Genomic DNA, 22416 nt, shown 5'->3' with positions numbered 1-22416 from the left:
TTGTGTTAACCCATTTTGCGAAGGAACTTCTCATGGACTTGGACAGACATGCTTGAAACTGATTGCTGCGATGGTAATACTAATATATATGTGGTCATGAAATATGTATCGACTTCTCTGTAAACGATATTCCTGTGGCCTTTGGTTCTGAAGTTCAAACCAAATACATCCAGATACAGTACATCTAGTCAGTGGTAACATCAAATGCTTCACAAAGGAGGTGCATTGGGATCCTCCATGCACTGGTCGACCCGCATCAGCTGCTTCCCCGTCGCCTTGGCCAACTGAATAAACTGCTTCAGGTATCCTACCGTGGACGGATACAGGTAGTGCATGACCACCAAGTTGCCGCCCTTGGCCAGGTCGCGCTTGAACGCATCCAGCTGCTTCTCGGGCGTTGGGCCAGTCGCGTAGAGCCAGTCCTCAACGTCGACGCTCCACTGGACGATGTAGGGCGACTCCGTCCCCAGGGCCACGGCGAGGCGCTGGCGCATCCGCGCGCCCTCGTTGCCGAAGGGGGCGCGGAAGTAGGGCGTGACCAGGCCGTCGAACGTCTTCTTGACCGTGGCGATGTCTTTGTTGTACTCCCAGTCGATGGCCGCGTAGTCGGGCAGCCCCTCCATCTTCGGGTGCGTGAACGAGTGCAGGGCGATCTGGTGGCCCTGCGACTGCATCTCGCGGTACACGTTGGTTAAGTTGGTGCTCGGGTCCTCGAGCGGCGCGCCGACAGTGAAGAAGGTTACCTTGATGTTCTCCTCCTTGACGATGCTCATGACTTGCTGCGCGAGGCCTGGGTCGCCGTCGTCAATGGCGAAGGCAAAGGAGTTGGGCCGCTTGCAGGCGAACACGAAGTTGCCGCTGGGGAGCTTGGACGGGATCTTGAACGAGGCCGGGATGGACGGGACAATCTCGACCTTTTTGAGCACCACCGATTCGGTGGTGTAGAATCCCTTGAAGGCGAGGCCAATCACCCTCGACCTGTCAATGTTGAAATGCGAAATGGGAATGTAGATATCGCTCCCAGAAGAATAGCGGGCAGCCTCGAGAGAGTCCCAGGTCTCGGGAAACGGTGCGATGTCCTCGCTGCATTGCGAGTTGTGCTGCTGGAGGGCGACGGAAAACTTATTGCTCCCACTGTAGGCAATATGGAGATAGGACCCGTCGAAACTGTGCAGGTTTCGACAGCTGCCCGAAAGCTGGGTGTAGAAGGCATAATCAGAATCGCTTGACTTGATGGTCAGTTGCTTGTTGCCCCAGGTGAGAGAGATTTCCTCATCGCCGCCGTGCCAGAACCCAAGAGCGTTAGCACCATTGTTGGCGAACTCATCAATGACCAGGGCAGAGGCTGTGCTGCTCGGGGCTGGGACTGTCGAGGTCGGTCCCGCAGGCGCCGTAGTTGTTGGGACTTGATACTGGGATGGAGTCATGCCACAGTAGAAAGCCATTGGCCCAAAGGTGACGGGACCGGTGAAGCCTGTGAAGAAGACGGTCCTTATCTTCGTGAGGTCAAGACTGCTGAACTTGGAGAAGGGGATATCGTAGAGCTTCTCCGTTCCATCAAACGCCCAGCCGAGCTCTGCGGAGGTCTGGGCCGCGTTGACCTTGTCGACGTCATCGCCGCATTGGGCTGGCGAGCTGAGCTGAACGCTGAGTCTGGTACCTCGCGGCGCCTTGATAGGAAGCGAGATCCCACCATAGACGTTTTGGGTATTAACACAGCCCACCTGGCTGTAAAAGTACGAGCCGGTGTTCGTGGGGGTGAACGTCACGTGGTTATCGTTGCTGACGACGACAGACTTCATGGTAGCATCGTCCGAAGACGGCTTGATCATGGCGTTGTAGTATAGGAAGGTCAGCCGTGACTGTGACTCCCAATCATCAATGAGGAGGTTGGAACAGCTCCCCGGGGAGGAGCTGGATCAGTACCCGTAGCCGTGGGGTTCTTCGAAGTGATTGTGGAAATGGTAGTAGGCACTAAGAAAAGCAGTCGCAAATCAGCCAAAAGTACAAGGGATATATTTTCACGTGGGGTACCCGTACCTGGAGTTGTATGTCCAGGCGTACTGCAGACGAACTGGATATCACCAAGCACCCACCTCACTCCCGTCTTGGAGAAGCTTGACCACACAAGGCCCGTGATGGCATTGGCATTGGCGCCCGCGAAGGAGGAGAGGGGTACCGTGACCGTCTGCTTTGATCCGGTGAGGCCGCTGACGGTGAAGTAGCTGCTGGAATAGGCCGACGCCGAGCATGATGACTTGGTCTGAATCTCGAGCAAAGCCGCCCCGCCGTTTGGTCCAATGACGGAGAATGAGACAGCATTGTAGCCTTCGTTCTTGGCCTGAGTGCAGGTGAAGGTCTCGTAAAAGTACGAGTCCGCCTTAGGGGTAAAGGCCAGGGAGCCATCGACAACCGAGATAGAAGTCATGGACCCATCATCTAAGGGGGGCTTGTTAGTGTGTATATTGGGGGTAGCCTCCTGTAGGTTTGGTCATACCGCTGGTCCAACTACCCAATGTGTTGGTATTTGTTGACCACGTTGAGAAATTATCGATTAGAAGATTAGAGCTACAGGCAGCGCTGGCGACTTTGCCGCCCAGAAGGCCGGCAAGGATGCCGCTGCTCCACGAACGGACATGCATTGGAGGAGCGATAGCAAAGTAGGAGCTGAACGAGTGAAGAAGTAGCTGATGCTACTCGGAATTATTGGGAGATAGCCTAGAAGGTCAGAGCATCGCAAGATGATCCTATCCCTCCATGAACGGCCGATGGTAGACGGCGAACTGCATATTAAATAGAGAAAGCTCGCGCAGTAAGCCAGGGGGCCGGTATTACTGCAGCAGCAGCTGAGCATGCTAAAAATGCACCACCTAATATTGGCAAAGGACCAACGAAAAAACGAAGCACCCAATGGCGGCAAACACTTGCCAATGTTCTGAACACGAGCACTTGGCCCTGCACGTTCTCGAGTCGCCGTTTCGTTGCATCTCGGCGGTTCTTGTCCCGCCTTAACCAGCCTCGACTAACATCTCCGCCAAGATGCTTACTGGCGATCGAGTGCGAGCTAAGAAGGCAGACCACCGGGGTCCTGTCCATCGGTCACTCCATCTCCAGGCACAAATGGGACCAGAAGTGGGTTGCGATCGCGGCGCTAGATGCGAGAAAGGAGCCTGCTTCCGAAAGAAGCAACACCGTAGTCTCCAGCTCCCTCAGCTGCCGCAATGTAGGTGAAGCACCAGCGGCGGCGCGGATGGGTTGAGGCTCACCCTAAAAGTAGGGCCAGCCACGGCCCGGGGGGCAGGGGGTGATCAGTAAGCTTTTTCTTTTTTCATCAGAAAAGGCCGAAACGAATTTTCGTCGTTAAGAGTTGGGATACCGATATATTGTCCGGGTCGGTAATGGTTAACCTTAGATCGCCAAATTACCAACACGCCACTCCTTTCTTCGACCAGATTTGCTTTTGGCAAGCACGGCGACGATGACGTACCGCGTGCATTGGTCCATCACCATGGCTGGAATCCAACTGGCCAAGCTTACATACGGCGAACACTTACGGCCAATGCAGCAAATTTGCATTCCGCTCACTGCAGCAGCACCCGACCCGGTGAATCACGCGGAGGTATGGTGCCACGAAGCATAGTAAGCGTGCCAATACTTGGCCAAAAGTAGTGTTCGGCTTCCGGTGCCCACAACCACCATCCTTCGTGTTTTGACCATGGCGATTGAGAAGTTGGAGGTGCAGAACAGAGGCAGGCAGCACTAGATAGACAGATCGAATATGTTACAGGTGGAACGGGAGACTGGAGACGGCCCCTGCGTTAGTCCCTCTTCCCCCATGAATGGAGTCGTGCCAGCGTGCTATGAGGATTCTCCATCACGGTAGCTAGTGCAAGGAAGATCTGATAGCTGGGGTGGCCTGAAAGACCCCTAACCTTATGCCGCCTCTGTTAGCGAAATAACGACGAAAAACTGTTCATATAGTTGCATAAGAATAATGATGCGACTCGCACTTCTGAAAATATAAACCGGAAATGAGCCTTCGATTTCTACCTGGGAGGAATACCGAAGACAGGTACATACCTTGTACCCGGATCCTGTACGTGTATCCTGTAGCCTTTTAGTGCCCGCCTCCCGAAACCTACACAAATGCCGACTTTGAAAAACCTCGAGTCGTTGGTACTTCCAAAACCCTAGGTACCAATGGATATTTAGGGTTTTAGCCAGCTACCTGCGTTCCAAACCAAAGATATTTCGTGTTATTCTACTCCTTTTTGAATATATTCGGTGGAAGGTCACGTACCTATGCAATTACATAGATGCGTGAGTCCCGCGGTAGGTTGGTAAGAGGCTCGGATACATGGACGTTACGTCAATGTATTATTAGCACGGACGCCAAACGCCAGGCTACAGACAGTGCCCTGACGCAGTGTCAGGCCCCGATAAGCCGATAAGGAATCGCAGCTACAGGGGGTGCCGCCTCAGCTCAGCTGTCGTCGCATGAACAAGTAAACACGGACATTTCATTGGACATCACTTCGCTCTTTAGGAACATCGTATTTGATCATCTGCGAGTTGCCAGCAATATCGAAAAACAATTCGTTATATCATAGGTTCTGCCATGGTTTGCATGGGCGGGGAAGGATAATTAAGCAACAATGGGTGCGGCCTGCTCCAAACGTCCTGGGCTATATTGAAGACTACCGTATAATGTTGACAATGACAACAGCGTCTCCACGACCCTCGACCGATTCTCTCTCGACCGTCTCGACGACTAGTCTTGTATTCGAGCGTATAAGTGAACGAGAAAAGCTGCATGAAATCAACACCGACTTTGACGATGAAGACCCCCTGAGAGATGCAACCGGAGACGAGAGAGAGGCCTTTCTGGCCTCCGCTGCCGGCGGCGGAACCGGAAAGTATATTGCCTTCGACCGCAAGATGAGAAAAATACTCTTGATCGCGACAGGCTTGGTAGTCGCTGCTTGGGGCGTCGGACTGTTCATCTACGTATCCACGAAGCCGTACGCGACACCCGACCCAACGGCAGCCACCAGCTCCAAGGGATCCGCCAAGAAGATTACCATGGACCAGATCCAGTCGGGCTATTGGTATCCTGCAAGACACGACATCAGCTGGATTGGAGGAGCGAATGGGGAAGACGGCCTGCTTCTCGAGCAAGGTAGCACCGGCAAGGACTACCTCGTCGTCGAGGATGTCCACAGCTTGAGCCCAGAAGCAGTCGCGGCCGGCACCAAGATTATGGCCTCTCAAACCTTGATGCGCAATAGCTGGTTTTCGTACAAAGACAAGCAAGTCACGCCCGAGAAGGTGTGGCCTAGCCCAGATCTGAAGAAGGTCTTGGTCGCATCCCACGTCAAGAGCAACTGGAGACACTCGTTCACGGCCATCTACTGGGTCTTCGATGTCGAAACCCAGAGCGCCGAGCCATTAGATCCCAAGAACCCTGATCTTCGAGTCCAGCTGGCCCAGTGGAGCCCCAAGAGCAATGCCATCTCATACACCGCTGGGAACAATCTTTACATCCGGCGCCTCGGCGGAACAAGTGTGACTCAGGTTACCAAGGATGGAGGCCCAGAGTACTTCTACGGTATCCCAGACTGGGTGTACGAGGAGGAGGTTTTTGGTGGGAGCAGCGCGACCTGGTGGTCAGGTGATGGCCAGTACATGGCTTTCCTGCGAACCAACGAGACATTGGTGCCGGAATACCCTGTTCAGTACTTCATCGAACGGCCGAGCGGTACCAAGCCGCAAAAGGGAGAGGAGAATTATCCAGAAGTACGCCAGATCAAGTATCCCAAAGCCGGGTCCCCGAACCCCTTCGTGGATCTCTTGTTCTACGACCTTACCCGAGGCGACATGTTCTCAGTTGACATATCGGGTGGGTTTACCCCCGAAGATCTTCTCATCACCGAGATCGTGTGGGCTGGGGATAAGGTTATCATCAAAGAGACTAACCGCGTTAGTGACATCATGCGCGTCGTTCTTGTTGATGCCGTCGCTAGAAGTGGCCAGACCGTCCGGACAGTCGATGTAGGCAAGATCGACGGAGGTTGGTTCGAGATTGGCCACAATACTCGTTACATCCCGGCCGACCCGGCCAATGGACGTGCGAAGGACGGCTATGTCGACCAGATCATCCATGATGACGGTGACCATTTGGCATACTTTACTCCGCTGGACAATCCAGAGCCTATCATGCTCACTTCGGGCAAATGGGAGGTCGATGAAGCCCCGTCTGCTGTCGACCTGAAGAACAACCTCGTGTATTTCCATGCTGCCAAGGAGTCCTCGATCCAGCGCCACGTTTATAGCGTGAAGCTCGACGGTTCCGACTTGCGGGCAATCGTGGACACCCAATCCGAGGGCATGTATGAGGCGTCGTTCTCCAGCAAGGCCGGCTACACTCTCCTCACCTACAAAGGCCCAAAGGTCCCCTGGCAAAAGGTCGTCAGCACCCCAAACAACACCGACAAGTTTGAGTACATTGTGGAAGACAACAAGGAGTTGGTGTCCAAGGTTCAGAAACATAATTTGCCTACTCTTAACTATGGCACAATTAATGTCGACGGCTTCGAGCTCAACTTCCTGGAGCGCCGCCCTCCCAACTTCGACAAGAATAAGAAGTACCCGGTTCTGTTCCAGCAGTACTCGGGCCCTGGCTCACAGAGCGTCAAGAAGTCGTTTTCTGTCGACTTCCAGTCATTTGTGGCTGCCAACCTAGGTTACATCGTTGTCACGGTTGACGGCCGTGGTACTGGTTTCATTGGTCGCAAGGCCCGCGTATGCGTGCGTAAGGAACTTGGTAAGTGGGAGGCGCATGATCAGATTGCGGCTGCTAAGATCTGGGCTGCCAAACCCTATATCGACGCTAGCCGCGTCGCTATTTGGGGCTGGTCTTTCGGTGGTTTCAACACTCTCAAGACGCTTGAGCAGGACGCCGGTCAGACATTCCGCTACGGCATGGCTGTTGCCCCCGTCACCGATTGGCGCTTCTACGACAGCATCTATACTGAGCGTTACATGCTCACGCCGCAAGAGAACGAGGTCGGCTACAGCCGCACTGCCATCAGCAACGCCACGGCGCTCTCTGGAAACGTGCGGTTCCTGATTATGCATGGTGTCGCCGATGACAATGTCCACATGCAAAACACTCTTACGTTGTTGGACAAGCTTGACCTGGCCAATGTCGAGAACTACGATCTCCACATGTTCCCGGACAGCGATCACGGCATTTATTTCCATAATGCGAATCGCATCGTCTATGACAGTAAGTCTGATCCTCCGGCAACTTGACACGACCGACGCTAACATGCTTTTGCAGAATTGACCAATTGGCTCGTAAACGCCTTTAACGGCGAATGGCTCAAGATTACAGACGCAAAGCCCAACCCCATTCGCAAGAGGAGTTTGGAGGAGATTCGGGAAAGGGGCGACATCGGGATCTCGGTCACAGGCGGAGGCGCGAACCCCGTCCCATTGTCCCTCTTGTCGGGACTGGAGTCTGTTTAGATCATTTTCACGGGTGTAGCGATTGGGCATGTTTGGTATATCTCCTGTTTGGGGACCATGTAATTATATAAATGTCATTTTGAAACTCACTGGCTGGGATGTCTTGAGTGATCATAGATGCATGGAAAGACCGATTGCCAATCATAACTTGTTATCGTTACGCATACTACCAACAAACACATTTGCTCGGCCTCGTTGTTTCGTGTTCATGTCAATTCCATATACTGAGCCGGACCAGTCCCTCCCCAGCCAGTTTGACGCAAGGCAAACAGGCAAGTTCTCCCCCCTATCAGTAGGATGTAGAGACCCAGCCCGCAGTAGGTGGCCATGGCGACGACGAGGACCAGCCAGCCCACCATGGGCGGCAGCACCCAGCTCAGCACGGCGCCGACCCCCTCGTCGGCGCCCCGGACGACCAGCTCGGCGCAGAACCAGGCGAGCACGGCCAGCATCTGCAGCGCCCAGAGCGCGGCGCAGGCGATGACGACCGCGGCCCGGCCCCGCGTCATGGACGGGGTCGTCGTCGCGGCCGCTTCTTCCTCCCGGAAAAAGAAGGCGTCGTGCCGGCGCCGGAGCTCGGGCAGCGGCCACACGGCTAGGGCGTACTGCGCCGCCACCCACGCCGCGCGCGTGACGGCGTTGAGGACGACCAGTAAGGTGAGGGGCGCCAGCCGCGGGTCCGATGCGGTCAGGTCCAGCAGGCGCGTCCAGATCAGGGTGCCCTCGATCAGGAGGAGGGCGATGGCGGATAGCGCCCAGGGGACGGCGAGGATGCTGGGTTGGAACATTGAGGCAGGGTGGCAGGGGGCTTTTCGCGGGTCCGTTTCTCTAGTCAGAGAAGTAGGTAAGATCTGACTCGGCTGCGAAACTGTGGGCCTCGCTGCGTCATCGATTGAACGGGAGACGCTGGAAGAGAAAGACGGCGGAAGTAAATGCCCCAATGGGAGAACGGTGGTCTGTACAATTACGCAGCAAGGTCGTCGTTCGCTTGGTTGATGGACGCCTCCTCCATCGTGTGGGAGTGTGGCTGGCTGTATGAAGGGTTGTCGTGGGTTGCGAAACTCCCCAAGCAACTAACTGGTTGGCCAATAGCCCGTTACCCCATGGCGCCTGTGCCATCCCTGCCTGACGGTTGAAACTGGGGCTTACATATCCTTCGCCAAGCCCGTGATGCTCTTTCTTTCCCTTCTGGCCAATACATCCAAAGAGTCGTCTCTGGAGTCGAGTTGCAATGAGACGACAGACAGTTATAATTAGGCCAACAAAGAGCTCGACAAGTTGATACATCGTTGTCGGCGCCCTCAACCTTTGAAACATGCCCCCCAATTCGGATTCAAACAAGCAACACCTGCATACGGATTGCGCGAGATGAGCAAGGGCGGAGACAACACGTGCAGTAAGAAAGAGATCTGCGAGCATCGTTTATGCCTCTCGTATGGTCATGCAGGGCTGCAAAATACTTGCTTCTACAGAGTTCGAAATCCGGGGGAGGTCCTGCGGTCAGCAACGCCGGCGCCCCCGGGGCGCCACCATGGCTTAAAGGTGGCATCTGGCCCGCGCGGTTGGAGAAAGCCCATTGATACTTCTCGTTCTTCACCGGAGGCTGTATCCTGAGCGGTTTCAGCTTCCGACGGGCTCGCACATGCCTTACGAGGACTGGCAACATATCTCCCCTTTCAGCTCCAAGCAAGTATGAGGGCAACATGCGTGTCGCAAGGCTTGCATTATTGCTGGGCCGGCTTGCTATTTGATCGAAGCTAGTACAGTACTTATGCCGGGGGATTTATGCCTTACAGACGGCGAGGCAGGTTACTGCATATGCAGCCAGTGATATTTGACTGGGCAAGTATGTACTGTGGCAATGTGGCTGTTTGGAATCCTGGTCCTCAACACAGGCTCCAGAGATCACGGCGGAATGTTCTCACCCCTTCTTACAGCTACGGTCTCTTTTGCAGGAGGGGTAGGACATTGTGAGAGGTGATATGAAACTCTCTAGCGGGCTTGAGTTACTAAGATCTGTACGCCGTGCGACCTGACGCTCGTTGCATCCGATCCGGTTTCAGCTCATGCAGTAACCGTTTACTCGCATCTGACATTGCACTCGGCGACTTGAGCACCCCTCGAGGTGGCGGAACAAGTTTGGTTTCATTAAAGCATGCTTTTATTGAAGTATACTGAGCCTTTCAGCCCCTTGAATTGGAGTATAATAGCTATACACACTAGTTCCAAGAAGTATTATAATATTACAATTCTTAAAATCAATGTTAGTAATCTCACCCTTTAACAGATTCAGTGCTTTAGGTGACTGTGATTCATCCAGGCCGATTCGTATAACCTTAAATTGCATTGTGTTTTGGTTTCTTACATATGGCCCAATTGCTGGTTTTGCGTGGAATGAGACTCGACCAAGTCACTTTCAAGGCTGGAAAACTGATGCTTACCGTTCCTATCGTCATCACGTCTACGAGCTCTTATCTTTGGTAGATTGGGATGATGTTCCAATAGGGGCTTTGTGACGATATCCTTATCTCGCGAGATCCTACCCTACAAGGACATGCTGCTGATTCATAATCCCGGATGTCTTACCCTCGGCTTGTCGTATTAGGGACAATGATCATATCTGAGGCCTCTACACCGGTATACCAAAGTAACCCTAGAGGTGCAGGGACAATGTCTACATCTAGCCTCATATTCGTACGGGGTTAGAAGAGCCGATACAGCCAAGTCCCAGCTCTAACGGTTTGTGCAGATTTCCAAATATAACGTCCACAGTACATATAATCAGAGCAGAAACAGATAGCCTATCATCACTAATCCGCCGTGCATTTTGTGAGATAACGACCACGTTTTCCCACAAAGTCGACGATATCAACCTCGCCTGAGCCTTAAAGGTTGTCATCCCGCGCTCGGGGCTGTTTTAATGGCGAGCCGGAGGTATTTTGGTCAGATTCCAGACGGTGCCGCGTAAGGAATTGCATCATTCAACGGTCGCTGGGGGGATGACTGCAGCTCTGATAAGCAGCCATGCTCAGTCAGACCAATCGTGATCTGGCACACGGCTTACGATAAGTGCAAGAAGGTCGTTCGAGCAAGACGGGTGGTTTTTTCTTGGCTGGGGAGAAGCCAGCTGAGCAGAGCGACCCATCATCTACTTATATGCTCAGCGGCCTTGCTGCCTGGCTGGCGTGCCACAACACTTGTGACCCGGGTACTCCGAGAGACCATCACCGGGTGTGAAAATCTCCGAGGAGTGGACGGCCGGGCGTTGCTTGCCTCCTGCAACGAGGCACCCGGAGTAACCCAGAATCCTCCCACCAAATCCAGGCTTACGCTTTGCGTTCTGTTGGTCTTGGCATGCAGTTGGGAATTTACGTGCGAGCGTGTTGGAAGTTGAGCCATGCTCCGGCTCCGGATCGACCCGTTGGTTGATGGTCAGCACGAGTCCTAGTTGCTGACATGGCTGCTTCGCATACACCCCCACCATCCTGATAGCTCAAAGTTTCTTTCCATGGTTCCGCGATGGGCAGCTTTTACGAGCAGTGTCGCAATACGGAAGGGTGGTGGTCATCCCCCAAATCCCGCCGGTCTGTATTATCCTCCTCACAGCCCCTTTCAGCAACGGTCCGACCACTCCCCCCACCCTGTCGTTCCCCGAGCCAACAGACGTTTGTCGGGCATTTTTACGGTGTAGCCACTGCATAGCCCCACGCAGATCATTGCAATACGCAAGTGTGCTACGGCCGCACGTATGTACTCGTCGGATTATGGCTATACGGCGCGGGGGGCTCTAATGCAAGCCTTGGCAAGCCACACTTTACATCCCCAGGTTCCAGACGACGCACAGGCTAATCAAACCACTGTCGGTCTTGGTGAACCAACGGTATAAACAGCGGAGAGCACGCCGATAACCGTCGCCCCCTTCGTGAAACTGCACTCGCGTATGCCCTGTGTACTCAACATATCGCATGGCTCTGGGCATTGCTTACTCTACATGAGGCTCCTGGTCACTAGTCCCAACCGACCGAGAATGGGTGTAGGCTCTTGGGTTGCATCGGAAAGCTTCCCCTACCTTATCTAGAGTCAGCAGGGCCAATGAGACAACCCTGGCAGCCCTTAGGCGTCCGCATCAGCATCTCACGCCCGCTCACATCATCATTGCCGTTGTAAGAGTGGTATTAAGGGACGGCGCCTGGCAACGTTCTGGACCCTACCTACCCACTCATTCTGCTCTTCTCATTCCCGGGGTCTGAGCTGCTAGCCCGTTTATCATCTCTGCCAATTCCCGTCCGCAATGGCCAAGACCGCCTAGGTTCTGACCTGCGTAAGGCTAGCTAAAGACCACGAGACAACTCCATCTTTTACCGGGTTTCTCCCAGATCATCCCGGCGGATCATACCATCGAACCTTGTCCCCAAGCATATTTTTTTTCTTCTTCTTCTTCTCCACATTGAACAAGACGGACGCTTACCGTGCGTTGGATCATCGATACACGGCCATACACAACACTCCGTGTCGAGCATGTCATCCAAAAGGGAACGACGCTGGTGGACAGAGGAGGAAGACCGGATCCTGAAGGCTGGTGTCGAGTCTCAATGTATTTCCCCCCTCCCCCCTATCTCTCAAGCCCCGGTTTCTGACTTGAAGAAGCAAAGCAAATTGGCGAAGTCAACAGTTTGATGAGCTGGAACGAAATCGCCGCCATGCTGCCCAGGCGTACCAACAAGGACTGCCGCAAAAGATGGTACAAAGTGCGGTCCGATTTCATCAAGGGGACCTGGAGTCGCGAAGAGGATCGCAAGTTACAGCAAGCGGTTCAAAAACATGGGTTAAAGTGAGTTTTATGATTTGTCTAGAAGCAAACAGGTATCCCCCACCTACAATACTTCAAGGCGCCACTGACACTTGTCCCAGATGGGCTCTTGTATCAAGAGACGTGGAGAGTCGCAACGCCGATCGTAAGTAGACAAAACCCCCTCAAAAGCTCATCGTTACCATCACTGACCCCCGAGCGTTCCATAGAGTGTGCAAAAAGGTGGCAGCACGGGTTGAGGCCCGACTTGAAACACACCCCCTGGCAACCAGAGGAGGATGCAAAGTTGCTCCAAGCTATGGAAAAGCATGGCAACAAGTGGAAGAAGATAGCCACGCTGGACCTCCCCCACCGATCAAGCCACGACATCAGGAACCGGTAAGCTCTCCAGTGACTGTTCGGATATTTGGGGTACAAACTAATACCCAACAATAGGAGCGTCGTACTAAGCCGCCGGGAAAAGCGTCTCTCCAAAAAGGGCCTTAGTGCAGGGCTCCAACATCCGGAACAATCAGCTTCGCAGTCAGGGCTTCGGTATAGGCCCATGGATGGCCATCAACAGTTCCATGGCAGCGACGATATCAACGACGAGGAGGACTCTGCACCCGAGTCCGAAGACGATGACATGTGTGACGACTACGATGATAGCGGAGTCTCCGTCGTGAGTTCTCGTTCGCAACTAAAAAGCCCATCCTCGGATATACACATGGATTCGGGCTTCGCCAGCGGCGCCGCGAGCCCACGGTCCACGCAAACACTCACCGTCCAAGAGGCCAGTGGTATGGTGGCGGCCGGCGACCACGACTGGGCACGCTTCACCATGCTCCAGGAGCAGCTGCTCAAGGCGGAGCAACTCCAACAGCTCCACCAGATGCAACAAGTGCAAGCAACGCCACCGCCTACCCCCGTTACGCCTACCTGGTATGAGATGCCAGGGGCGTCGGATGTGGGCGTGGCCGTGGCAAGCCCCACCAAGCACGATTACGCCTCCTATCTGCCGATGGGCGTGATGCCTTTTCAGTCTTTGGCGCACGACAGCAGCATGTCGGACGAGAACTATCTCGGTATTTTCGACAACTACGTCCATCCAAACGACATTGGATCTATAGACTTTCGATCACCGGTTAACCACGACTGGCGGTATGAAATGGGCTACACAGCAGACCCCTTTGTGGGCTAAACGACACGCAGTAGAGTAATTCGCCGAATCTCTTCGGCTCTCTCCTTGGAAGACTATACTAGACCTTGTATAGAGGTAGACTTTTAGAAAAAGGCCCCATGTGCCCTCGGGAGACACCAGGTCCCTGGACTATTTTGTACTTATCCAACTGACGCTCACGTCTCTCTCGTTTATAGTTGCGTTGCGTCTCTATTTGGGGTCATATTGGAGGAAATAGAGGACGGTCTCATTGAAGGAGGACACCAAAATATGTGCCCGAAGAAGGCAGTCGAACTGTGTCACTTTGGATTGGGCGAGGACTGCATCTGAGATCTGTCCCAATTTAGGCAGGTTGTCGCTTCCTGGCGAACCACCGAGTCCAACTAGCAGAAATCAATAAAGCGAGATGAGACCTCCATCGACTATTCAGCCGCCACCGCAAGTGGCTCGGCAATTCGAGGATCTGCACGGAGGACCATGCCCGGATCTGAGCGGGGCGTCCCGGCACCGGCTTGTCTTGTATCGTGAGGGGGAAAGAAATATGCATGTCGCAATCACACATCACCGCTGCAGCGAACTAGTTGGTGCAACGTCCCATTGAACCTGATAGGCCGTGGAAAAAGCAGGAAAATAAAAAGAGAAGAAGGAAAGAAAGCCGTCCAATCTGCATGATGACTGATCAAGACAGCCCACTTCGAGTCAGGCCAGGCAAGCTTGTTGTTGCTCGTATTGAATTATCTGGCGGGGTAATTACATGAAGTAGCCGGCTCGCTGCATATTGCCCGCGGTGATTGAGCCATCTCTTGTGCGCTGTTTTCTACCCCAGTTTCTGAGTCTATCGCCGCTTTTTAGCAATCCAAACAGGCCATCAAAATGTGGCTCCCCATTTTGTTGTCTTATCTTTTGTTTGGCTTTGCCGCCAAGGCAATCCAGCGCTCTCCGTATTCAACAACAGTGCCCGCGCCCAAGCCAACTTCTTTTGTTGTGCCAACATGGGACATCCAAGCTTCGCCGCAAGATGGGGAAGCTCTTGCCCAGCTCTCTCTCCCTGGCGCCAACGTCACGGATTGGCATCACATTAGCACCTCTCGGTGTACCCTCATGGGCTGCCTGCTGCATGCACGAGTATACGACGATTCCAAACTGTTCTTTTCGGACAACCTCAAGTCCTTCAACCGCAGCCAGTTCGCCGTTCCTTGGCTGTACCGGAACGAATTCAAGCTCAGTCCTAGGCCGGGCCAGCACTACTTCCTCAAGACCAACGGCATCACCTCGAAGGCGGACATTCTGCTCAATGGACACACCGTCGTCACGAAAGACTTCCAGGTCGGATCGTACGCGGGCCACGAGTACGAGATCACAGAGCTGCTGAATGGGGGCCCCAATGGACTTCTGATCCAGGTGTACCCAACGGATTATAACTACGATTTCGCCCTGGGTTTTGTGGATTGGAACCCGTATCCGCCTGATAATGGCACCGGCGTTTGGCGGAACGTGGTCGTTAGGAAGACTGGCCCCGTGGCCCTGGACCCTCTCAGAGTCGTCACAAACTTCGAGTTACCCGCTGGGAAAGGGGCTGCAAACGTCACGCTGAAGGCTACTGCTCGAAACTTGGAGAATCGCAACTTGACCTTTGCCGCACAAAGCACAATTCGGGCTAGATCGGGAGGCGCACCTATCGTCAAGATGCAGTCCGTGACCCTGGGACCATACGAGTCGGTGGACTTATCCCTGGTCACGACCCTGACCCACCCGTCCATCTGGTGGCCAAAGGCCTGGGGAAGCCAACCTCTCTACAGCGGGGAGGTCTCGGTGTTGATGGATAACAGCACCATTTCTGACACGGTAGAGCAGAACTTCGGGATACGCAAAGTGACGTTCTCGGTCAATTCGTACAACGACACCGTCTTCAGTATCAATGGCCACCCGTTCCAAGTTATTGGTGGTGGCTATAGCTCGGACGTGTTCCTCAGGTGGGACACATCCAAGTTCGAGGCCCAGGCGCAATACATGCTGGACCTGGGCCACAACACTGTGCGGCTAGAAGGCAAGATGGAACACCCTGAACTTTATGAGGTGGCGGATCGGTTGGGCTTGATGATACTCCCGGGATGGGAGTGCTGCGACAAATGGGAAGCGTGGCAGTACAACAATGATCTGGCAGTCAAGTCGGACTGGGCAGTGCATGATTATGGGATCGCCAACGCGAGCATGCGCCATGAAGCTGCCATGCTCCAGACACACCCTAGCCTGCTGGGTTTCTTGGTGGGGAGTGATTATTGGCCGGACGACAATGCCACTTCCATCTACATGGATGCATTCAAGAGCACCAACTGGCAAAACCCGGTTGTTGCATCCGCGTCCAAGAGGAGCTACCCGGCCGCGTTGGGTCCCGGCGGTATGAAGATGGATGGGCCATACGACTGGGTACCGCCCAACTACTGGTATGATGTTGAACCCTCCGAGGATCGACTAGGTGCCGCATTTGGATTCGGGTCTGAGCTAGGTGCGGGTGTGGGAACCCCGGAACTTGGCAGCCTGAAGAAATTCTTGACCAAGGAAGACTTGGATGACCTCTGGAAGAAGCCTGAAAAGGGGCTGTACCACATGTCAACCAACGTGTCGTCGTTCTATGACCGGAAGATCTACAACGATGCGCTGTGGAAGCGTATGGGTGCACCCACTTCACTGGACGACTACCTCCTGAAAGCCCAGATCATGGACTACGAGGCCACCAGAGCGCAGTTTGAAGGCGTCTCTGCGTTTTGGAGTAAGAAGCGGCCAGCTACCGGTTTGATCTACTGGATGCTCAACAATGCCTGGCCGAGCCTGCATTGGAACCTGTTTGATTACTATATGCGTCCAGCGGGATCATACTTCGGAGCCAAGGTGGGTGCTAGACTGGAGCATGTGGCTTTCAACTATGTGACCAAGGAGCTGTATCTGATCAACCATTCCATCGACCGTCGCGGGCCACGGACCGTTCAAGTCGACATTGTCGGACTGCATGGCGAGAAGCTCGAAAGTACGAAGGTCCGGGCTCAAACCGAACCGAACAAGAGCAAGCCCGTCCACAAACTCTCGCCTCTCAGGAGAGCAACCGACGTCGACTTCCTGCGCGTGATGCTCACGGACGAGGAGGGGCGGACGCTAAGCCGCGGCGTGTACTGGACTGCCAAGACCATCGACCAGCTTGACTGGGATAACTCGGACTGGTTCTACACGCCCGTTTCGCGCTACGCAAACTACAGTGCCCTAGACCAGCTGCAGCCTGCCCAAGTCGCCACCACGGTGACCCCTGCCAAAGGCAGCTTGAATGGCTCAGACGTACACGATGTTTTGCTGGAGAATCGTTCCTCGGTGCCGGCGTTCTTCGTATCGTTGAATTTGGTGGACGGGGCCGGGGGTGATGTGCTGCCTGTCTTCTGGTCCGACAACTATGTGACGCTCCTGCCTCACGAGAAGCTGAGCCTGAGTGTTATGTCTCGGACTAAAGGCGCCGCAGCTGTTCAGGTGCGGGGGAAGAACGTGTCGCCCGAGACGGTTGCACTGAAATAAATAAAAGGACTACCGGGTCTCTTTCACGACGCAACGCTACGGAGGTTGGGTCTCTACATAGGATTCTAATGTTTCTCTGATCTGACAGGTACTATTAATACACGTACACGAAGTTAGGATTCTCCTTGTCCGTCAAGTCCGTGAACCCCGTCGCGCTCAAATCGTTGTCCACATCGTTTCCCGCAGCCCGGAGCTCCTCCCGCTGCTTCTCCTTGCGCTTGTTCTCCCACTGGAAGGCGTAGCGGAGGACGAAGAACAGGAAGAACTCGATGCAGTTGGCGACGAGCAGCGAGCCAATGCCGAGGTGGTACGAGGGCGCCTGCTCCGTCTTGTAGAAGAAGGGGCTGGCGATGTTGCCGATGCAGGCGCCGAACCAGATCATGCCCGAGACGATCATCTTCTTGGACTGGCCGCCCGTGTTGGAGGTGATAAGCGAGAGGGATATCACGAAGGAGGCCTGGTAGGAGCCGGTCAAGTAGCTACGTTGGCCGTTGGTGGTCAACAAGGGGCTAGGGGCGAACGGATTGGTTAGACTTTCGCTTACAAACAGATCAGACGGCCGACATAAGCGTCGTCGGGGGCCAAGAGGAACCCGAGCGCGCCGGCGATGGTGGGCAGCATGAAGAGGGCGCAGACGAGGGTGCGGCTGTTGGGGGGCATGTAGGCGTTGGCGAGGGCGCCGAGGCCGATCCAGACGACGACGAGGGCGCCCTGGGGGATGCCGAGCAGGGCGGTCTCGAGGGTGCCGAAGCCGAGCCCCTGGATGACGAGGGTGGAGAAGTTGGAGATGCCGCCGTTGGGCACGTTGGACACGAAGCCGAGCAGCGTGAAGAGCCAGGTCTTGTAGTCGCCGTACGCCTCGCGGATCTGGCCCCAGTGCACCCGCCGCTGCTCGATGCCTGTCTGGTTCCGCCGCATCCGCGCGATCATGAGGAGCCGGTCGTCGTGGCTGAAGCCCCGGATCGTCCGCGGGGAGTTGGGCAGGAGCAGGGCCAGGACGAGGGCCCAGGAGGCGCAGAAGGCGCCTACTACGATGAACTCGTACCGCCACGACGCCAGGGCGCCTTGGATGTGACCGATCCCGTAGCCTAAGAGAGGGGCTGTCAGTTCTGATCCTTGCTGTTCTCCTGAGTGATTGTCAAATCATCTTACCGATCAGACCACCCCCGGCAACGCCGATGCCGTTCCAGATGTACCAGGCCGCAATACGGGATGGCTGCTCGGCACGGGTGTAGTACATCGAGGTGATCAACATGAAGGCCGGGTCGGCGATGGCCTCGAAAGCCCCAGACAGGATGCGCAGGGCGAGGAGGGCGGCAAAGTTGTTGGCGGCGGCCTGGGCCATCAACAGAACCCCCCACATCAGGATGTTGAAGGCGAGGTAGTAGGCCGGCGGACACCGCTGCATGATGAGGTTGGAGGGGATGGCCCAGACCAGCCAGCCGAAGTAGAAGCAGCTCGAAAGCCACGAGTACTCCTCGCCCTGGAGGTGAAGACCCTCTTTCAGCCCGAAGATGGCGGCATATGACCTAGGTGTGAACAGTGTTAGTGCGCGTTTATGCGTGGCATGGCATGGTACGAAAGAAGAGGCAAAGGGGGACACACAGGGTCGTCTTGTCGACATAGTAGAAGAAATAGCAAATTCCAAGCAGGGGCAGGATGCGCATGTCCAGCCTGCGGACGAGTCTCTTCTCCTCGACCTGGTCAACCGACTCGTCGTTGGGATAACGAGCCAGGGCCTCGAGGTACATCTCGGGGTGCTGTTGTTGAATGTCGACATGATGCACGGCTTGCTGCTTGTCGGCGCCGCCTTGCTCGACATGGTCGACGTCGCTGGCACGAGACTTTGCGTCGATGTCGCTTGACGTCATCGTTATGTTGCGTGGGGTAGCAAAGATCTCGACGCCCGTGTCGTCGTGGTTGTGGTTGTCGATTGACCGAAGTCTGCGATGCTATCTTTTTCTCCTCCCCAATCGCTTGACTCCTCACTCTTTTATCCGGTGTGCCAGCATTTTCGGGGCCGGCAGATGCCCCGACGGGTCGATGACTCCTGCATGATAAGTTGGGGAAGATTTGGGGTCGATTTGCGCGGGGGGGGGGGAACGTCTGGGGGTTGGGATGGCGTGGGGAGAAAAGGGGGGACTGTCTACTACGGCGATAATTTTCCACCAATGGGAGATCAGGCCAGCCACGGCAGTCGATTCCTGAGCCGCATCGCTTACCAACAAGAAAGTGAGATCAATGCTTCGTTTCATCTAGTTTGATTCTACTCGTACCAGAAAGGAACGGCCGTAATATAGAAAATGCCCGCTGTCGGCCCCCGAGTTTCCCAAAACGCCCAACGAAATGCGCCAATCTTGCAACTGCTTTAGGAGGAAGGTTTCCTCCAAGAGCCCCTAAAGTTGTGCCGCAGCAATGCATCCGGCGGGATCGTCCCGTCGTTTCTGCTATTTGAATGAGGCTGCCCCATGCCGAAGCCGTTGATCGGCAATACCAAGATATCGCCGTACAGTCTCGGCTCCGTCATCCCGGAGAGGTCGTGGAGGCTCTTGACGGACGGGTTGGCTAGCTGGATCTGCTCGAAGACCACATCGGTCCAGGCCGCCGGCCCCGTCGAGTTCATCGTCTCGAAGCTGGTGGCCTGGAGCGCCGCCACGGTGGTGCTGTGTTGGTTCGCTATCTCCTTGAGAGAGGTGACGGCCCTCTCGACCATCCTGGTGAAGAGGGGATGGCCAGGGGCTGCCGCGATGGTCCACTGGCAAAACTGGGACCGGGGTTTAGTACGGGCACAAGTGTGACATTTGATATTTGTCTCTTGCATCGGGAATGGAGACCGGCTTACCTGCAAGTCATGCGGTATATCGACCCAGTTCGGCCCGTCGAGCTTGTCGAACTCGATGCCGACCACCACGCGCGCCCGGTCCCGGAACTCCTGCGGAACCCAGCGGTCGACCGGCTGGAAAGCTACCGTGTCCGTGTCTGTGTAGACGCCGCCTTCGGCAGAAAGGATCAAGTAGCGGAGCAGGTCGGACTTGAGCCCGGGGTTCCGCAGCTGCTGGTAAATCCGCCGCACCGTCCAGTTGGAGGCGAAGTTGGTTTTGACGAAGCGGTCGGCGGCGTTCAGACTCATGAGGGTGTACTGGTGGTCCGGGTTCAGGGCTATCCAAGACGCCGTGTCACCCAGCTTTTCCTGGTTTATGTCCCCCGTCTGTCCGGTGGAGACGTCTCGGGGCGTCAGGAAGATCTGCCATATCTTGGACGGGATCAGGTCGGGAGACTCTGTCGCGACGTGATGCTCGCGGTAGCGGAAGACTTCTTCGAAGTCGGTGATGTGTGGCGCGCTCCCCGGCCCCAGAAACAGGAGGCAGTAGATTGCTACAAGCAGGAGCGAGAGGGCGAAGCCGAGCCCGCGCGCATTGAAGAGCGACTTGGAGATCATGGTGTGTCTCTTGTGTCTCTGGCACGATGAAAGAGAGCTATGTTGTTGGCATAGATACCGTCCGGGTTCAAGTACGAGGTCGAACCGTTCTTCTTCTTCTTCGATTCCAATGAGTTGGTAGGAATGTGATTGTGCTTAAGTAAACCCATCAGGCTCAATGCCTGGAATGTGGACACTTCTTTTCAGCTTGGGTGTCCACCGGGACTAATACAAATAATTGCATTCCAGACTTGGCCATGGAGACTATTTGTATAGCTAGCGAAGTGTAAGAAAATCTCACAAGGCTTGTTCCCCTTGGCAGTTAATGCGAGGTACTATCTCATTGGCTCATCCTTCCCAAGGAACACCATGTCATGTTGTATGCCATCTTGTGCAGATCTAGATAAGTATACAGCACTTTACAACTGGTAATTATGGGTATGTAGGACGGGGTTGATGGATTCTGGCCCAGTGAAACAAACAAATTCCGATGACCAAGGGAAGGGATCAAATTTGACAGCTGGATTGCTACCGACTAGACGGACGATTACAATTCAGGGATCACGTTTTGGGAATGGTAGATCTATTGGTTTCAACACTAGCATAGGCCCTGGTGGGGGCAGTCATTTGATGTCGATATTACTCCGAACTTATTGGCAAGACGTAGAAACTCCAAGGGATATGGAACCCGAACAGCTTCTTAGCACCATACCTAATTCAGTCGTAGTTAACCTTCTTAGTATAAACAGAGATTGCATCCTGACTCGGGGATGCGCTGAACGTTTGTGGGGCAACTCATTACCCCTTTTTTTATTATCTCGCCAAGGATCCCCATCAGTGCCCACAGGCAAACCTTTTCTATCTATATAAGAGCTTGAATCTTATTAATTCGCAGAAGTGCAGCTATGCGATACAAGAATTTGGTTCATATTTGCCAGCTGTGGCCGCCATGTGCGTAGCTTCGTATCTCTTATCTGGCCGGCGTAGGCCGAAGCACGAAGGCAGCGACCATACATCATCGGCCAAATCGAGATGATATACTTGGTAAGTCGTGTCAACGGTTGCGGCTTTGATAGGACATCGAGACTCGCTTGTGTTCTTGTGGCGGCCTTCGACCAGGTGGCTTGAGTGTCTCGGGCAACCCCCACTTGAACTAGCCACAGCCAAGCCACGTTTAGACTCTGGTTGCTTGCCTCCAAAGTGAAACCTCGAGAAAACTCTGTGCGTTGATCATTTTTGCTCTTCACCGCAATCACCATGTCGAGAGCTTGGCCATCGAAACTACCGAAACGAGCGGGGGAGGACATGGAAGTGCCTCCTCGGCCATCCAAACAGCCCAGGATGGACCAGGAGTATCTGAAAGAGCGGCATGAGCCCCACAAAGGTGGGACGCCCTATACTACACGCGAGGCATACCCGCGAAGAGACGACTATGCTCTAGTCAAGCGCAACGTGCCGAAGACGGACTCGGCATACCTGGTGAATGGCATCACCCGCAATATCAACAAGTGGCAAGACAACGGCTGGATGACGGCCGGCAACACCGCGGTCAAAAACCAGGATCTTTGGAAGTGGTTGATGGAACTCATCGACGAGTACCACAACATGGATGCGGCTGTTGACTTTTGGCTGGTTCCGCGGGAATACAACAGCGAGGCAGACAGGCTGGCCACCCAGGGCTTGACATCGAGTCTAATCCTGACGGAGGAGAGAGGTTTCACGAACCGCCGCAGCTTTTAGTGGAAGCCAAGATCATTAAAGAAAGGAGAGGACTGGGATTTGGGCGAGACAGAGCAAGCAGTGGAAAGAAACCCGCGAGCACGAGGACAGATTGGAGAGGTAATTTTCGATTCTACGGATGACACGGCCAGTGATTATTTTACATTTTACATACTCTTATTATTTACCGCAAACAACTCTTAAACAATGCTGTAGGCCATC

General features: G+C 54.5%; 8 protein-coding genes across 8 annotated transcripts; 4 read left to right on the top strand and 4 right to left on the bottom strand.

The window, feature by feature from the left end:
* Positions 1-209: 209 nt before the first annotated feature.
* Positions 210-2642, bottom strand: PG985_006513 (uncharacterized protein; the record flags this gene model as incomplete). The annotated part of the gene is made up of 3 exons (XM_066826282.1): positions 210-1914; positions 2097-2439; positions 2498-2642. The coding sequence occupies 3 exons, from the start codon at positions 2640-2642 to the stop codon at positions 210-212; spliced, it is 2193 nt and encodes a 730-aa protein (XP_066685889.1).
* Positions 2643-4716: 2074 nt separating this feature from the next.
* On the top strand, positions 4717-7530 carry PG985_006512 (uncharacterized protein; the record flags this gene model as incomplete). The annotated part of the gene is made up of 2 exons (XM_066826281.1): positions 4717-7288; positions 7343-7530. 2 exons carry the CDS (start codon positions 4717-4719, stop codon positions 7528-7530), a joined length of 2760 nt encoding a protein of 919 aa, XP_066685888.1.
* Positions 7531-7736: 206 nt separating this feature from the next.
* On the bottom strand, positions 7737-8318 carry PG985_006511 (uncharacterized protein; the record flags this gene model as incomplete). The annotated part of the gene is made up of 1 exon (XM_066826280.1): positions 7737-8318. One exon carries the CDS (start codon positions 8316-8318, stop codon positions 7737-7739), a length of 582 nt encoding a protein of 193 aa, XP_066685887.1.
* Positions 8319-12230: 3912 nt separating this feature from the next.
* PG985_006510 (uncharacterized protein) lies at positions 12231-13520 on the top strand (the record flags this gene model as incomplete). Its single annotated transcript, XM_066826279.1, has 4 exons — positions 12231-12361; positions 12442-12485; positions 12613-12718; positions 12776-13520. The coding sequence occupies 4 exons, from the start codon at positions 12231-12233 to the stop codon at positions 13518-13520; spliced, it is 1026 nt and encodes a 341-aa protein (XP_066685886.1).
* An 852-nt stretch (positions 13521-14372) lies between these two features.
* Positions 14373-17057, top strand: PG985_006509 (exo-beta-D-glucosaminidase; the record flags this gene model as incomplete). Its single annotated transcript, XM_066826278.1, has 1 exon — positions 14373-17057. One exon carries the CDS (start codon positions 14373-14375, stop codon positions 17055-17057), a length of 2685 nt encoding a protein of 894 aa, XP_066685885.1.
* Positions 17058-17151: 94 nt separating this feature from the next.
* On the bottom strand, positions 17152-18928 carry PG985_006508 (uncharacterized protein; the record flags this gene model as incomplete). Its single annotated transcript, XM_066826277.1, has 4 exons — positions 17152-17536; positions 17602-18145; positions 18210-18586; positions 18663-18928. The coding sequence occupies 4 exons, from the start codon at positions 18926-18928 to the stop codon at positions 17152-17154; spliced, it is 1572 nt and encodes a 523-aa protein (XP_066685884.1).
* Positions 18929-19425: 497 nt separating this feature from the next.
* Positions 19426-20496, bottom strand: PG985_006507 (Initiation-specific alpha-1-6-mannosyltransferase 2; the record flags this gene model as incomplete). The annotated part of the gene is made up of 2 exons (XM_066826276.1): positions 19426-19821; positions 19900-20496. 2 exons carry the CDS (start codon positions 20494-20496, stop codon positions 19426-19428), a joined length of 993 nt encoding a protein of 330 aa, XP_066685883.1.
* Positions 20497-21732: 1236 nt separating this feature from the next.
* PG985_006506 (RNase H domain protein) lies at positions 21733-22215 on the top strand (the record flags this gene model as incomplete). Its single annotated transcript, XM_066826275.1, has 1 exon — positions 21733-22215. The coding sequence occupies one exon, from the start codon at positions 21733-21735 to the stop codon at positions 22213-22215; it is 483 nt and encodes a 160-aa protein (XP_066685882.1).
* Between the last annotated feature and the right edge of the window lie 201 nt (positions 22216-22416).

The sequence above is a fragment of the Apiospora marii genome (assembly GCF_038362585.1).
Source record: "Apiospora marii strain CBS 49790 chromosome Unknown utg000004l_segment0_segment0, whole genome shotgun sequence".
Classification (NCBI taxonomy): Eukaryota; Fungi; Ascomycota; class Sordariomycetes; order Amphisphaeriales; family Apiosporaceae; genus Apiospora; species Apiospora marii.
This window is presented reverse-complemented; position numbering and strand designations above follow the sequence as displayed.